General features: G+C 43.1%; 1 protein-coding gene across 22 annotated transcripts in view; it reads left to right on the top strand.

Annotated features, from left to right (window-relative positions):
* ADGRL3 (adhesion G protein-coupled receptor L3) overlaps window positions 1-15,095 on the top strand; it is a 515,916-nt gene that overhangs the window by 470,365 nt on the left and 30,456 nt on the right. For 13 of the 22 annotated variants that reach the window (XM_030492003.1, XM_030492007.1, XM_030491990.1 and 10 more), the window contains 4 exons: window positions 2,950-2,976; window positions 6,260-6,428; window positions 9,294-9,419; window positions 12,009-12,105. In XM_030492003.1, the coding sequence (XP_030347863.1) occupies window positions 2,950-2,976; window positions 6,260-6,428; window positions 9,294-9,419; window positions 12,009-12,105 (419 nt within the window). The remainder of the gene's footprint in view (window positions 1-2,949; window positions 2,977-6,259; window positions 6,429-9,293; window positions 9,420-12,008; window positions 12,106-15,095) is intronic. The other 9 variants (XM_030492008.1, XM_030492000.1, XM_030491998.1 and 6 more) reach the window with 1 other exon arrangement.

Genomic DNA, 15,095 nt, shown 5'->3' with positions numbered 1-15,095 from the left:
GACGATTTTCTCATGAGCTTCTTTGAAGTGTTAGCCTCAAACTAAAAGGTAATCCGAGTTTGCCAATTTTACGTTTTGTCTGTAGAAAGATGAAATGGAGCCTTCAGCTGCCTTGAAGAAAGGCTATTACAGATCACGGAAAACTTTCTGAGGGCCTAGACAGCAGCAACAGAGTAAAAAATTTCCCTAATTCTTTTTATAAGTTATCACCGGCGACATTTCAACAGTAAAATCTTTACCATAAAATCTCAGTGCTTGTGAGCACAGTAATAGAAATTCATGCCCTGCTCCTGCCCACATTGCTGAGCTGTGAGCTCCAGACTGTCTCATGTCTTCGTTTAATTTCACTGCATCCTGGGAGAGCTGCTGGTCCTGTGGTGCTAGATGTGCCAGAAGCATAATGGGAACTTGCCCTGGTGATCTTGCAGGCTGAGTGAATGAGAGGGCAAAGAGAAGCAGGGAGGTTTGACCAACATCATGCTACACAGCTGCGGTGGGCTGGAGATCCCTGTTGGTGCAGCTAAGTGGGGGAGCCTTTTAATACCAATGGCTTTCTGTGTTCATGGTACCTCCCCAAATACACTGTAGCTGCTGAGGTCACACTGTCTCAGCCTGTGTTTTGATAAGCCAAAGGATCTAAGCTTTCCTTGCTGTATCTTGGAAGCAGGGACTCAGTAGAGCCACCTGCTTTGTACACTTGCTTCCTCCTTCCTTCCTAATGCTGAAATGCTTTGCACTTGTGTTACTAGATACTGGCTTTGAGTGCCCTAGGGTAGCTCAGATGTCCTCATGTGACTGGCAGATGTGGCACAAGATCTAAGGCAAGCAGCTGTCATGTGGCAGCTGATAACCAGGGGATATCCCTGCAGTGGTGGCAGCCAGGGAAGTTGAAGGGGATGGTTGGATGCTGGAGTGGAGCTGCAGGGAGCTGTTAGTGGTGGGAGGGTGAGAAAGAGGAAGAGAGAAGGGGGTGTGTGGAGATGAAGGCAGGGAGGGCTATGGCCCAGGGATGTTGTAAATGCTCAAGCTGAGATTACAGAATCAAGAATAGTTTGGGTTGGAAGGGACTTTCAAAGCTCATCTAGTCCAACCCCCCTGCAGTGAGCAGGGACATCTTCAACTAGATCAGGTTGCTCAGAACCACATCCAGCCTGGCCTTGAATGTCTCCAGGGCTGATGCATCCACTATCTCTCTGGGCAACCCGTGCCAGTATTTTACCAGCCTTGTTATAAAGAATTTCTTCTTCACGTATAGCCTGAATCTTCCCTCTTTTTAAAACCATTACCCCTCATCCTATCACAACTGGCCCTGCTAAAAAGTCTCTCCCCATCTTTCTTATAGGCCTCTTTTAAGAACTGAAAGGCCGCAGTAAGGTGTCCCTGGAGTCTTCTCCAGGCTGAGAAGACCAACTCTCTCAGCCTTTCCTCATAGGAGAGGTGCACCATCCCTATGATGATTTATGTGGCCCTCCTCTGGACCTTCTCCAACATGCCCATGTCTTTCCTGTACTGAGGACTCCTGTACTGCAGGTGGGGTCTCACCAGAGCAGAGTAGAGGGGCAGAATCACCTCACTCGATCTGCTGGCCACACTCCTTTGGATGCAGCCCAAGATACGATTGGCCTCCTTGACTGCAAGCGCACACTGCCGGCTCATGACCAATCTTTCGTCCATCAGTACCCCCAAGTCCTTCTCCTCAAGGCTGCTCTCAATCACTTCATTCCCCAGCCTGTATTGATACCAAGGGTTGCCCTGATCCAGGCGCAGGACCTTGCACTTGGCCCTGTTGAATTTCAACATGAGGTTTGCATGGGCCCACTTCCCGAGCCTGTCCAAGTCCCTCTGGCTGGCATCCCATCCCTCAGGCATGCCAACTGCACTATTCAGCTTTGTGTCATCTGCAAACTTGCTGTGGTGGCACACTCTGTCTCACGGTCTATGTCATTGATGAAGATACTAAACAGTACTGGTCCAGATATGGATGCCTGAGAGATGCCACTTGTCACTGGTGTCCATCCAGGCACTGAGCCACTGACCACTATCCTCAGATAGCACTGTTTATTTGTGAGTGATGTGGGGACAGCTACCTTGTCCCCCATGGTGTGTCCTCTGTTTGTGTCTCACTGCTCAGAGTGAGGTTAGGGCAAGTGTTATGAGCGTGGCCAAATCCAGGCCATTCAACAACTGTTCCCTCCCTTTCCCAAAGACCCAAGGTGACCATGCCAGGGCAAAGCTGGGACTTTTTGTGCAAAAAATGCAAAGGACATTTTGGGTGATTCATCGTGGCTTCTTCTTCACTGCAGCAGGCTGCTTTGCACTCTTGCTTGACAGAGTCCTTTCTTTGTCCTTCCCTGTGAAATGGGAGTAAATAGACTAATGCTTTCTGTCACCCAGGGCTTTAGAAGATCCTAATGCCATTATCTCAAAAAGAAGATAATGCTGCAGTCTGGCTTGTAAGTTGGCAACTTGGGAGTTACACTTAAGAAAAAGTAAACAGCAATAAAGAGGTTTCTGTAATACACTACAGCACCAGAGGTGGAGAGTGCTGGAGGCATGGTGAAGTTTTGCCACCTGAATGAATGAAAGCCTTCCGTGGTGGCTATGTTGGAGTTTCAAACTTCGTCTTATCCAGAGATATCCATAATTTTTGAAAGATATTTTAAAGTCAATTGGCAGTTGCATGATCAGAACCATGAGGGGTAGCTGCAGCTTGCAGCTAATGATGCTCACTTCTGTGCGTGAAGCCCGTGTCCACGGTCATATGTTTCAGTTCTCTGGGACAGCAAGCCAGGCTGGCTGGTGTGTACCAGGAGCACCTGATGACAGTCTGCCTTTGTTTTTGGTGATGGCTGGTGGGAGAAGGGAGGGGGACTAGCAGTAAGATATATTCTTTATGTCATTATATTTCTAATGTTGGTGTTCTTGTCTTTATGTCTATGCATTCTTTAGCTATGAGGATAACAGACCCTTCATCAAGTAAGAATGACCTGAATGGCTGATAAATTTCATTTATCAGTGTGGTCTCATGAACCAGCTGTCAGATCAATATTGAAAAATCATTAAAGCTTCTGTCATTCGCATTTGAGGCAGAAGAGCAAACTGTGCAGGAAATACAGGGAAACTGGTCAGGCACACAGCTAACGTGCAGAGTAAATGTGCTGCATGTGTACTGCCAACCAGTTGTCACCTTATTGGCTTTATATTCTTTGATTGGACATGAACTCAAGGTGAATGTTCCCAAGTTAATCCTGTGTAGTACAGACTTGTTATACCAATAGCAACCCTCTAGTCCACTGTGCTCTGTTACCAAGAGTGCTTTACAGTTACCTAAATACAGAAGTAAATTTCCAGAAAGGTGCATGGGTGGTAATCCCCATGATTCCCATTCTAGTTAATGGGAGCAGTGCAAGCAAATCTTGTTTGGTGCATTGGAGACTGACTCCTTACTCATTGGAGTACCTAATTGTTCCTAATTGTAAATTTCTGATTTTCAATTACACCAAAATATGGATGGTTTTGTTTCTTTATTGCTATAAAATTGCACTACATGAAAGAAAAACCTATGAAAAAGCAACAGCAAGTCTGTACAAAGAGCAAAACAAAAACCACAAGTTGCACCAATAAAAACTGTGAAGAAAGCAAAAAATGCCTAGAAATTATGTATCTTAGGGCATCCGTGGTTTTTTCTCCTGCAACCAAAAAGTAACGCACAGTAGCACAAAATAGAAGCAAATCAACTTTGCAGTAGACTTTCAGTTTGTTCTTCTGGTGAAGAGTCCTTTGTGTTCATTCTTGCAGCACCATTCCCATGTTTTCTTTCATCGCTTGGTTCTTTTTATTTCTGTGGATACGGGATGGAGCTATTCATAGTAATCTCCATGCCCTCTTTATCTCCAGGTCTTGTTTTCTGAAGCACAACACTGTAACACGTGCAGTTTGCACTGCTGAGGGTCTTCTAACTCACAGATACTTTTCCATCACTGAAGGTAGCATATTTCCACTAAATAACTGTTTCAGTCCTGCGCACCTCTGCAGCCAAAGGCTCTTTAACTGGGTTTGAGAACTGGCTGTGCTTCAGAGCAGAATAGTTTTCTGATATTCTGGGGATCATTTTGAAAAGACTATAAAAGCAGGGGGAGTTAAAAAAAAAAGTGTTTTTCACTTCATTTGTTCTTTTTTTGGGGGGAAAAAGATTGTATATTTTAAATTGGTGTGCAATTAAGATGATAATGTGCTCTCACTGATGGAATTTTGGGGAAAAAATATACCAAGCAGCTAAAGCTGTGTACTTTATCTAGTGGTTACTTTTCTAAAGGGTTTTGAAAGTGCATTTTCAATTTGCTTCATGCTAAATATTTATTAGCGGGATTGACTGGAAATGCTTCAGAGAAGCTGTTCTGGTCTGCTAGCTACATAATAGTGATTTTTAAAGAAGTGCCTTAATAAATGGTTACCTTAGGGAGCTCTTCTGGTTGTGTGGTTAAATAATCCATATTTTATAAACTTCAGTGAAGACTTAATGCTGTATTTTCATTCTGATACCTAAAAAAAATCCCCCCAAAAAACCAAACCAGAAAAACCCACAAAACAACATAAATATAACATTGGTGTGCTTCTGTCTGTGGCAAGCCTTGCTGAAACGACAAGGATTCAAGGCTGCAGCTACCATGGAGTCTCCATAGCGGAGCTTGTTTAGCTGATCTCTGCAGGACTTATTTTTCCCCTAAGCTGCTGCTGCTTCATCTTTCTCCCCCTCACCCCATGCTCTGCTTAGCAGATGGAAGCCCAAATATGCCCAAACCCTGGACAAGTTTTGGCAAGGCTGAAGTGGCTTAGAAATGTAGGTAGGTCCTTTTTCCTATGAGCCCTTCTGCAGCACACCATGCTGCTTTGGGGTAGACAAGGAAAAAGAGGTGCTGGCTGGCTGCAGGCTTGTCTGCTTTGGGGAACCAAAGAGTTAAACAGTGAGAAAGGGATGCAAAGTTGTATTCATTTTTATGTTACACCTGATGTTACGAGGGGAGGACAGAAATAAATCAAGGCCTTAAGGGAAAGGGTAAAGGGATGCTCAGGGTGCTGCTTGCTGAGCACTTCCCGCTGTGCTTCTCAGCTAGAAGCTGACTTCCTCTCCTGTGCAGCAGCAGTTCCTTTAAAGTCGTGGGTAATGTAGCATGTGGAAACTAGGGAGATGGCTAGGAGAATGACGCAGTTCCTTTCCTGCTTGTCACACTTCATCTCATGCCCTGGTATTGGAAGATCAGTTTGTGAGAAGTTAATTTAGCAGAAGACTAAGAGTTATTTAGCAGGGTAGCATGAAATACTTCTGCCATCCCAGAAGAACTTCCAGTTTTCCTAAAAGTGTACAGCCATCCCATGCCCCCAGCACTGTTAGTCTAAGCAGAAAGTCGCTGGGTGAAAGAAAGCAGAAACTGCAGGCTACCCGTATTTGCTTGAACAACATTTGGGGCCAAGTAGTAGCTGCACCCCTACTCCCTCGTCCCTCCTGGGGTGGAGCAAGTGATAATGTTAGTTTTGCAGTTGATGTGAAGAAGGATTGCCTTTCCTTTTCTCCGAGCAGAAGTGTGGTAGCAGCTACTGTTTTAGCAAATGTGGTGTGCAAGTGCCTTTATGCGTATATATATTTCCCCTCATCACAGGGTGGAAGAAGTGTGAAGCAGCATCACACAGAGCCTCCTTGTGCAGAGCTGATCTGGCAAGCGGTGAGGGCTTGCCCACCTGCTTGTAGTTGTTTATCTGGCTTACAGGCATATGGGAGACTAGCTAAAATGCAGCAATACATGTGTCTTGGTTTTAAGTGTAAAGAAGCTAATCCAGCTGGCATTCCTGCCCCACTGAAACCAGTGGACACTAAAAAAGTGACATTTAGTTGTTTTGGTTGGTTGATTTTCTTTTCCTGCCATTTGCAGAAATAGCATCTACATGTCATTTACATGCACACTGCTTTTGCATTTAAAAAGGCCAGGGATGAGGGAGAAAAGAAACATTGTGGTTACAGATATGCTTTGGTTATAATAAATACCTGTGCTCATAACACTTCCATTTCTGTATATTTCTTCAAGCTTGAAGATTTGTAAACTGTATCCAGCTTGAAGACAAAATTCCCTATAACACATTTTGGTGTGCTCTTTGCTTTTTGCTAAAACCATGGACAAAGTCTTCCTACTTGTAGACGTGTGCCGCCTTTTGTAGATGAAAAATCAATCCCTTTCTTCTTTTCTTTTCTTGTTTTTCCTAACAGGTCCTGGGTTATAGGTGCCATAGCCCTACTCTGCCTATTAGGACTGACCTGGGCGTTTGGACTTATGTATATTAATGAAAGCACAGTCATCATGGCGTATCTCTTCACCATATTCAATTCTCTGCAGGGAATGTTTATATTCATTTTCCATTGTGTCCTCCAGAAAAAGGTAAGACAAACAGTTCCCAGCAGCAGAAGAAGTGGTAACGGGGTGTTTTGTTGCCTAACAACCACAGTGTAACATCATCCGTGTGCCCTGAGTTCATCTCACACAGATTTATCTCCATACATCTAATAATGGTGGTATTTAGACTGGGAATCAGCAAGATGCAAGGGAATGAGGTGATAACAAAGATACGTGGCAGTAGCATTTCAGCAGCCTGGGCGCTGGCGATGAGCACATTAGAGGCAAGGGAAAAGGCAGCTGACAGTTTGCAGAGCTTTGCAGTAGCAAACCTGTAAAAGGGCTTCGCCTGCTTTAAGCCAGATTTCCTTTCCCATATGCTAGTGTGAGATGGGAGCAACTCCACAAGCATCCGGAAAGTCCTCATGTGGCCGAGTGCTCACAGCAAAATGGAGCTTTACATCCTTATTTGCAGTCCCTGCGGGAAATCCCTCTTTTCTATAGCAGCATATATGGGTTGATAGTATGTAACAGGGGCTGCTTCTCCCATTTTTTTAAGAACTGAAGGACTTGTGCTCTGCAAGAGTTCATTAGCTTTTGTATTACTTGGTCCTAATGTGAGCTTTCAGAAATCTTCCTCAAAGCAAGCAGAGTAAGTGCTTCTTGGTAGAACTTGAAGTATGCCCCAATTAACATTAGCAAGATAACAGTGGAGTAAATTAGTTAAACTCTGGGGAAAAAAAAAAATCAAAATAAAATCAGTGTGTATATGTGGATCAAACTTACAGTCTCTGACAATCAGTAATTAATATTTTTAAGAACCATTTTATTCTTCACTAAAATTCGGTAGTACAGAGCTCTCCAGTTCTCTGCATGTCTGCTGATAATTTTTTATGTACATCTTTGTTTCAAAGGGCAGTTTCTTTGTCCAGTATAAACAGAGGGAAGAGTTTATAAATGGATACATATGGGATGCAGTTTCTCAGTGTAACCAGCGGCTTTTGGTGAAGTGGCTTACTGGGTAAAGTCAGGGCCATGCTGAGGTCTGTTCTACATCCAAACACCCCAGGTTTGCTCCAGTGTTACCCACGTTTTCCTGTTCAGGGAGGGGAGATCTGACCTATGAAAGCAAAATTAGTCATAGCAAGTGAGCTCTGGGAGCGATGCCTATGGAAGGATCTGCAGAGCTGTGCACATATGTCATTCTTGAAACCAAAGGAAGACTTTTGTGGTTCAGAGTTTTGTTCTGTCAGTTCATCTCAAATTTGAGCACCTTAAAAAGCTTAAAAGCTTTATCCAGATGCAACTGCTTTAAAGCTTTATCAAGATGCATCAGCATGATGATCCCAAAACCTTCAGCAAGAAAGTTTGAAGGCAACATGATAATAAGAATGTAGGAAGCATCACCATCACTAGTTAAACCTGCAGGTGCCTCTTTGACAAGAAATCTTTATTTCTGCACCCTTCTCACTGGTCCATCCTCTCACCTCCAGTGCACCTTGCAAAGAATAAACCGTAACCCAGCATCTCAACACAGCACCGCAGGCTTCTTGGTTATCTGGGTGCTCACTCGGCATGGAAGAACCATTTTTTTTTCTGTCTCAAGCCAGTCTACACCCTTAAACCATCCCTGATGACTGTGGGATCACTCCTGATTTATGGCTCCATGGAGGGAAGGAGAAAGCAGCTGATTCCTTGCTATAGGGTAGACGCATCTCTCTGAGCTAAGAGCCGAGGGAGGAATTATGTGAGAGGAGAAAGAAAGAAAAAGAAATCCTTTTCTATCTGTCATGGACTAGAAAATCAGCAAAAAGCTACAGAGAGGCAAACAGTGGGTGGCTAATTAAAGCAATTGAATTATTTTCTCTCAGCAAAGGATTGATGAGGCACTTGAGCATATTGGGCGCTCATGGTATTGTGTTTGTCTCAGGCGCTTAAGGAAGAGCCTAATGAAAAAGCTGCAATTTCCTATTTAAACAGTTGTTTCACATAGTTTTGAAATGCTCATAGAAAGTCTGGCAAAATTTCGTGGCTAACTGTTCTCCAAGGAATGTCAACTGGTGTTTTGGACATGCATGGGATTTGAGGGGCTTTTTTTTTTTTTTTTAAATAGGCAATATGACCTGCTTTTGGCGTTTCAGTACAGACTGCTCTTTTTCAGTCTTGGCCTATCTGGTTTCTGGGTATTGCTGCCCATAGAAAGTCACACCCAAAGCTCAGTTAAAGCTTAGATCCTGCTCTGGCACAAGTCAGTGTAGTTCTCCTAAAGCAAAGGAGGTGGTACGGCTTTACTCCAAGCAAGGAGTTGGCCTGTATTGACTGCAGTGCCCATTCGAAACATGACTGGCTTGCACTTTGCTATGGGAAAGCAGGCTCCAGCCACCCCTGTGCACTGGGAATGTAATCTCTAGGGCTGTTAGCTCTATAGTTTCCTCGAGTTTCAATTTGACTGCAAGAAATAATATATAAAAAAAAAAAAAAAAAAAAAATCAATAGCTTTTATGTGTTTCTTTTGGAATTATTCTTCTTAGTCCCCTGCCAGAAGCAATAACTTTTAGTACCTTGATGAGCCAATATGCTAGTTTATATCAAATCTATGAGGATATTAGTTTTCAGTCATAAATAGTGTATCTGTAGTATCTCCCATGCTTCTTTGATGTGCCTCAGAGGAAGCTACAACCAACTGGTGTCAACAAGCAGCTTTGCTCGCATAAAAGCTGTCCCTTACACCATCATAAATGGTGTAGCTCATGTATCAAGAGCATTCAGTTGCAAGGTGTAATTATTCTCCACATACTGCAGCAGCTATTGTTTTAATGAACCCCTGAGGAAAAAGCAGTGGCTGTGTTAAAAACTGGAAGGCAGTGGGTTGGAGGAGGAGCTAACCATCCTTGCTCTTTCCTTGTTTAGGTACGTAAAGAGTATGGAAAATGCCTGCGTACACATTGCTGTAGTGGGAAAAGTACAGAGAGCTCTATCGGCTCAGGAAAGACCTCGGGGTCACGGACACCTGGAAGATATTCCACAGGCTCACAGGTAACTCGCCTTTCTTCTTCACACCCCAATGCTTTGCACCACCATGCCAATACCCTTCGTGGCTATGTTGGGAGGGTATATCCTCTCGGCACCAAAGGAGCTGCCTTAGCGCTCTCCCCAGTGCACCCACAGAGATTTCCCTCCCTCCCAGACCTGAATTCAGCACGGTGATTTCCCTTAGGATCTGATGGCAGTTAGTGCCTCTCCAAAAACCTTCTAAATAATTGTGATGAGAATAAAAAGTCCAAATTTGCCTTCTAGAGGCAGGTGGGTGGCGATCACCTGAGCTGTTCTGCCTGCTCTCTATGGGAATCAGGAACTGGGAGCGTTTTGGCTGCTATGCTACATCCCAGTGCATCCTTTAATCATGAGCTGAAGGTTGTCACTGCTTTTGCTATGTACAGGAATGATGCTGTAACAACCAAGTATTTTTCTTGCTAAAAGAACACTACAAGAGAATTGCAACAGTCTTTACAGTGAAAAGGCTTGCTTTCTGGCAATCGGTGGTTTAATCAATTCCTTGCCTCACTCAATTTGCCTTAGTTTATAGATATCTTAGGAGAAGCCATTGTGGTCAGATTATCTTATTAAGTTACTGGGTTTGTTATGCTGTGGTCACCTGAAAATTCAGGTTTTGTGTAGTTTGTGCATTTAGAAATTTTGAAGCTTGTACATAGAGATGCAGATTTATGGATGAACAGTTCATATAAAATGAAGAGGCTTACTTCTTAATCAATAGAAACCAAACGCAAATTTATTCACTATTACTAATGAAGGTAATTATACACGGCAGTTCCACTATTAAATTATGAAAGACATGCAGCGAGTAACAGTTTATAACCTCCCAGGAAAACCTAATTTGTGATTTATGCCTTGGAGCAAATTATTATTTATTTTCAGCATTTTCCAAGATGTCATCCAAGAGCTCCGCTTTGGCATTTACATAGGTCTGGATGCTATGCAGGGCAAAAACCAGCAATAAAATGGAGCCTCTCTCCAGCAGGCCATCACATCCCTTAGTAATCAGTAATGTCCAAAACTCACTATATCCAGCAACATTAGCAACATTGAATGTTTTTGGCTTATGTAACTTAGCTACTGGGTAGGTGCTCTCCTCTCTGAGAGGAGCTGATTTTAATAGGCCCTCCCTTTTGGCAGTCTCAGCACAAGAAAACAAGCCCCTTTGAGGGTGAACCGAGTCTCCTGGCAGCAATCCTCTCATGGCAGGTGAGGTTTGAGGTACCAAGGCAGATTATTGTGCCTGCAGAACCTTGTCCTTGGAAGGATGGAAGTGCCTGAGACCTATCACAGGCAGGAGAAACCTCACGCAGGTGGCGGAGATTGGATGGAAATCATTCTGAGTTGTTAAAAGCATCTGACTCCAAGCTTTTGAGTATAGAAGTCCATGAAGAGGAAAACTCCTAAGATCTTTTTTTTTTCTCTGAAAAGCACTTAGGAAACATAATAATTAGTCCACAATGGGTCATGTCAGAGAAATACAGTAGATTAAATGTCCAGGTAAAAAATAATTGCTGTAAAAGTCCATGGGCCTCATGTTACTTTGTGCTTCCATTTATAGAGGGCTAATGCGTGATTAGGAGAAGCCATTGCTACATGGTTAATGAGTAGACTAGGAGGCACTTTTCAGCTGTAATGACATGAATAAGCACTGGAAGATCTTGCATGGCTAGGATCCCACTATAGGAAGCACTGGATTTTTAGCAATTAGGAAAAACATGGTCTGTCATAGTGGAAACCAGCCTTCCCAGTCCCCCAGACCACCTAAGACCACTTTAACACAGCCGCGGGACACATCCGTCATCTCTGAGAGGTGAAGTGAGAGAGAGTTTTCCCTGGACACATGGTTGAACCGCTTGCAAGATGCATGTTGGCTGATTTTTGGATCTTTTGCAAGGTCTTGTTAGAGGGAAGAGAGACAGTGGCATAAAAGCCACAGAGGTAGATACTCCACAGTGTATTTGAGAAACAAAGCAGAAGGCAAACATATTCTGGACACTGTTTCCCCAGCAGCAGAAGCTATACCACAGTTGGTAAAACCATTTCAGATTTTTCAGTAGGGGAACAGAAGTCATTCATTTGTGGGGATTTTTTTGTCTCCCAATATTCCCCAAGATGGATAGTAGCTCTAGAAAACTTCTGTTCATTCAAAGACACCAAGACGCAGGTCAAGGCTTCTGTTACACTTCACAAAAAATAAGACACAAGCTATCTGAGATAGAATAGGAAGCATGAATGCTTCTGTATCTAAGTTATTTTTCCAATATTTGGTACTATATTGGTAAATCTGTAGCTTGCATGCGTCTGGGTTTATCTTATGTATGATTTCTATTGCTTTTTTTAATTCAGATGTATGCAATCCAATTATGCACATCTTTGGAATAGTTAGGCAGGTAGGGTCTGGCATGCACAAGGTGTGTTATAACAAACAGCAACTGCTTGCTTACAGCTGGCTAGAAACAAGACTTATCCTGAGCTAGACATGCCAATAGCCATCTTTAGTGAGCCAGAAAGAAACTTATGTGCAGCTGCTAAAACGTCATTACCTGCTGTGGTTCAATCCCTCTTCAGAGCCGGATTCGTAGGATGTGGAATGACACAGTTCGAAAGCAGTCCGAGTCTTCCTTTATTACTGGAGATATAAACAGTTCGGCTTCACTCAACAGAGGTAATTATAAACTATTTTTAATATCTCTAACTCTTGTGATGGCTTTAATGAGTCTGAAATGTGTAGCCTCTCCCCCCGCCCCTTCTTCCTTACCTCAAACTGCACTGGACCCTATTGTCCCATGTAAGAAAAGTTACAGTGATAACTGGGAGGAGGGATTTTGGTGGTTGTTGCCTTTTTTCCCTTTTCTTTACTTTTACACATGCATTTTCAAGAATTGTAATTTCTGGAAGGGAGTTAGGAAAAGCAAAAAAGGATAAATGAAAGGAAGTCAAAAAGAAATCTCCCCTTTCCCTCATCAAACTGCTAGAGCCAGAAGCTGCTGAGGTGTCAGGCCTCATTGCTGACAGTGAAAATGGGCCGTTACGGCACTGTACAGCCTGTGTTAAGCATCACAGGAATCCTGAGTGTCCTGGGTATGTAGAAATACTGTCATCTTTATGGAACCAAAAATGAGCAGCAGAGCATAGATGTAAGAAAAAACTGTACTTGGAACAGAATTGTCTGTGTTGATGTTAATATACCTAGTTTGAAGAACTGACTGATGTGAACTTTATAGACATCTGCAGAGGAAAGGCTATCAGAAGTGTATATGCCAAACAAAATGTGGTGCCTGGCACAGAAGGAAATCTGAACAGCTTTTTTAAAACCAGTCTCTTTTCAGGGAGTTGCAGGAAAACAACAGTAAGGGAATACCGGAAAAGAGCCTCAGAGATTGGTTTCTTTCTCCTCCAGTACAATTACTTTGTGGCTGAGCAGCCAGATGCCAAATTCTGTTTTGTGTATATGCCCAGTTGATGCCGGAATTAAGAGGGGATAGAGTTGGGATTACTGGGCACAGGTGTTCTCTCATGACACTAAAAATCAAAAGTATTTCCAGTCCTGATGGCTAGGCTGCAAAGCTCAACTGAAAATTGACTTGGGACTTTGGTTCTTATTCAGCCTTTATCCACTCGGAATTCCCACTGATTTTAGGATGAGTTTTGCCTATGGATAGGCTTGAATAATTTTGACTGTGCTGTTAGTAATACTGAGTGTTGGGTAACTAGGGATATACGATTCAGTTCTCTGAACACTATATACATCTCCCAAATCAGGGCAAAGGAGAAAGCAGTGGGGATGTTAACTCTCTCAACTCACTCTAGTGTTTTTTCACTTTGCCCTGAAGATTCATTAATAAAGAGGGCTAGAAGATGCCCTTACTGCAAATGCCTGATTTATCCACATGCGTTGCCTTTGCATCTCTCTCTGTCTTTGTATCAGAGACTGGACAGCTACTGCCAGGCTTCTCCAGGGCTAATTTAGAGGGGGATCGGTTGTTGCACAAAGGTTACAGCAAGACCCCCTGTTTCCCTTGGCCATCCATCACTCCATCTTGGTGGGAAACCAAAATGTGTTATGCATGAAATGTTTGCTCCTTTAGTTAGCTCAGAAGTTGATTTGCCCTCCAATGCAGCCGAGGCTACAAAGGGAAATATTTTAGCAAACAAGATCTTCTGGACTCATCAGCAAAAGAGAGGCATCTCTCCTATTTCAGTTTAGGCTCTTTTTTCCATGCAAAGAAGCAAGTGTGACCATAAATCGGGAAAGCTGTGAAGAGGTTTCAAGTGGGCAATCTTCATTGCAGTGTGGTGAGAGCCTGTTACTAGATGTGCCTGTTATTTAAAGATCCGTTGGGAAATGAGCTGCTGGGGGAATCAACTTCAAAGTGGATTTCATCTAGCTATTTTCCTTTTGTACCACTGGATGAGATGAATCACCCAAAGGGCCTTAATCTCTAAACTGACTACAGAAGCAGCCTGTTGGCTGTCTTGGAAGGGAAGCCTTTATAGGTGGGACACTTACATTGCTTGAATAAGTTGTACTATTATGCAGGGGCATACTCCCTCTGTTTCACACAGGCAGGCACAAGATTTGTCACTGTTTGTTTTTTTTTTTTCTTTCTTGCAAAGTGGAGGTTAAAACATTGGGAGTTAGTACCTCCAAAGCAACAAGTGGTCAGTTCTGCTAGGAAAATACACCTGACATCTACAGTAATCCCAACTGCATGGGATCCCAGATATTTTGCACCTTATCCTGTTTATTCCATTTGAAAAGTTCATTGTCTCAGGGCTTTGCATAGAGTACGTCATTTCTTCAATCTCTCCAGAGAGAGCTGCAGCCTGAACAGACCAGTGAGGCAATGCAGTTTTCACGGTTCCTGTCTTCCTCTTAATTTTTAATACATATCAAACTTTAAAGGATCTGTTTCGTTAATATTTTATTTACAAGTGTGCAGTAAAAGCTCAGAGGAGTCTAGCATGAGCCTTGAATTATATGGTTAGTAGCTTTCCCTGTCCAAGGATGACACAACAGGCTTGTGTACCTGTTCAGAAGTCCTTCTCCAGACCTCCCAGCCTAGGCACCTTTTACATGAAAGTATCTGTATTATCCCACAGTAAACATTCTTTTTGCACTGGTATTTTTCCAGGAGCCTTCAGACAGTAACCCCCTTTCTAAAACAGCAAGAAAATGATCCTTCCTCCCCAGAATCGTCCCATCCTTCAGGTCCTGGCCCAACCATGTTTTGGGCCAGTGCTGAGTTTTCATGTTTCTGTCATGGGAGCAGAAAGCAATGACACATCCTTCAACTGAGGTTCTTTCCAATTTAAGCCTTTTTTCCCTGATATCATTTACAGTATTCTTGGTCCCCTGCTGCTTGATAAGGTCCCAGGCAAGACTGTTCTACCTATCCTTATTACTGTATGATAATGAGCATCCCATCCCCTCTTCTTCTTCCATGAAGCTCCTGAGTGTTGGTCTGGAATATGGTATCTGTGTTAGTGCATCCCTCCTTTATATGTGTAATATATATTTTTCCAATTTAGCAGATACCACACTGCTTATGGCTTTTTTCAGCACCAGATCCTCCGTTATCTACTACCTATCCCTTCCACCCACCCCCCAAAGTAACTGGCCATAATGTTATTTTTGTTATTCTCATTTATTAT

Source organism: Strigops habroptila, chromosome 7 (assembly GCF_004027225.2).
Source record: "Strigops habroptila isolate Jane chromosome 7, bStrHab1.2.pri, whole genome shotgun sequence".
Classification (NCBI taxonomy): domain Eukaryota; kingdom Metazoa; phylum Chordata; class Aves; order Psittaciformes; family Psittacidae; genus Strigops; species Strigops habroptila.
The sequence above is the reverse complement of the archived record's forward strand: the minus strand, read 5'-3'. Positions and strand labels throughout refer to the sequence as shown.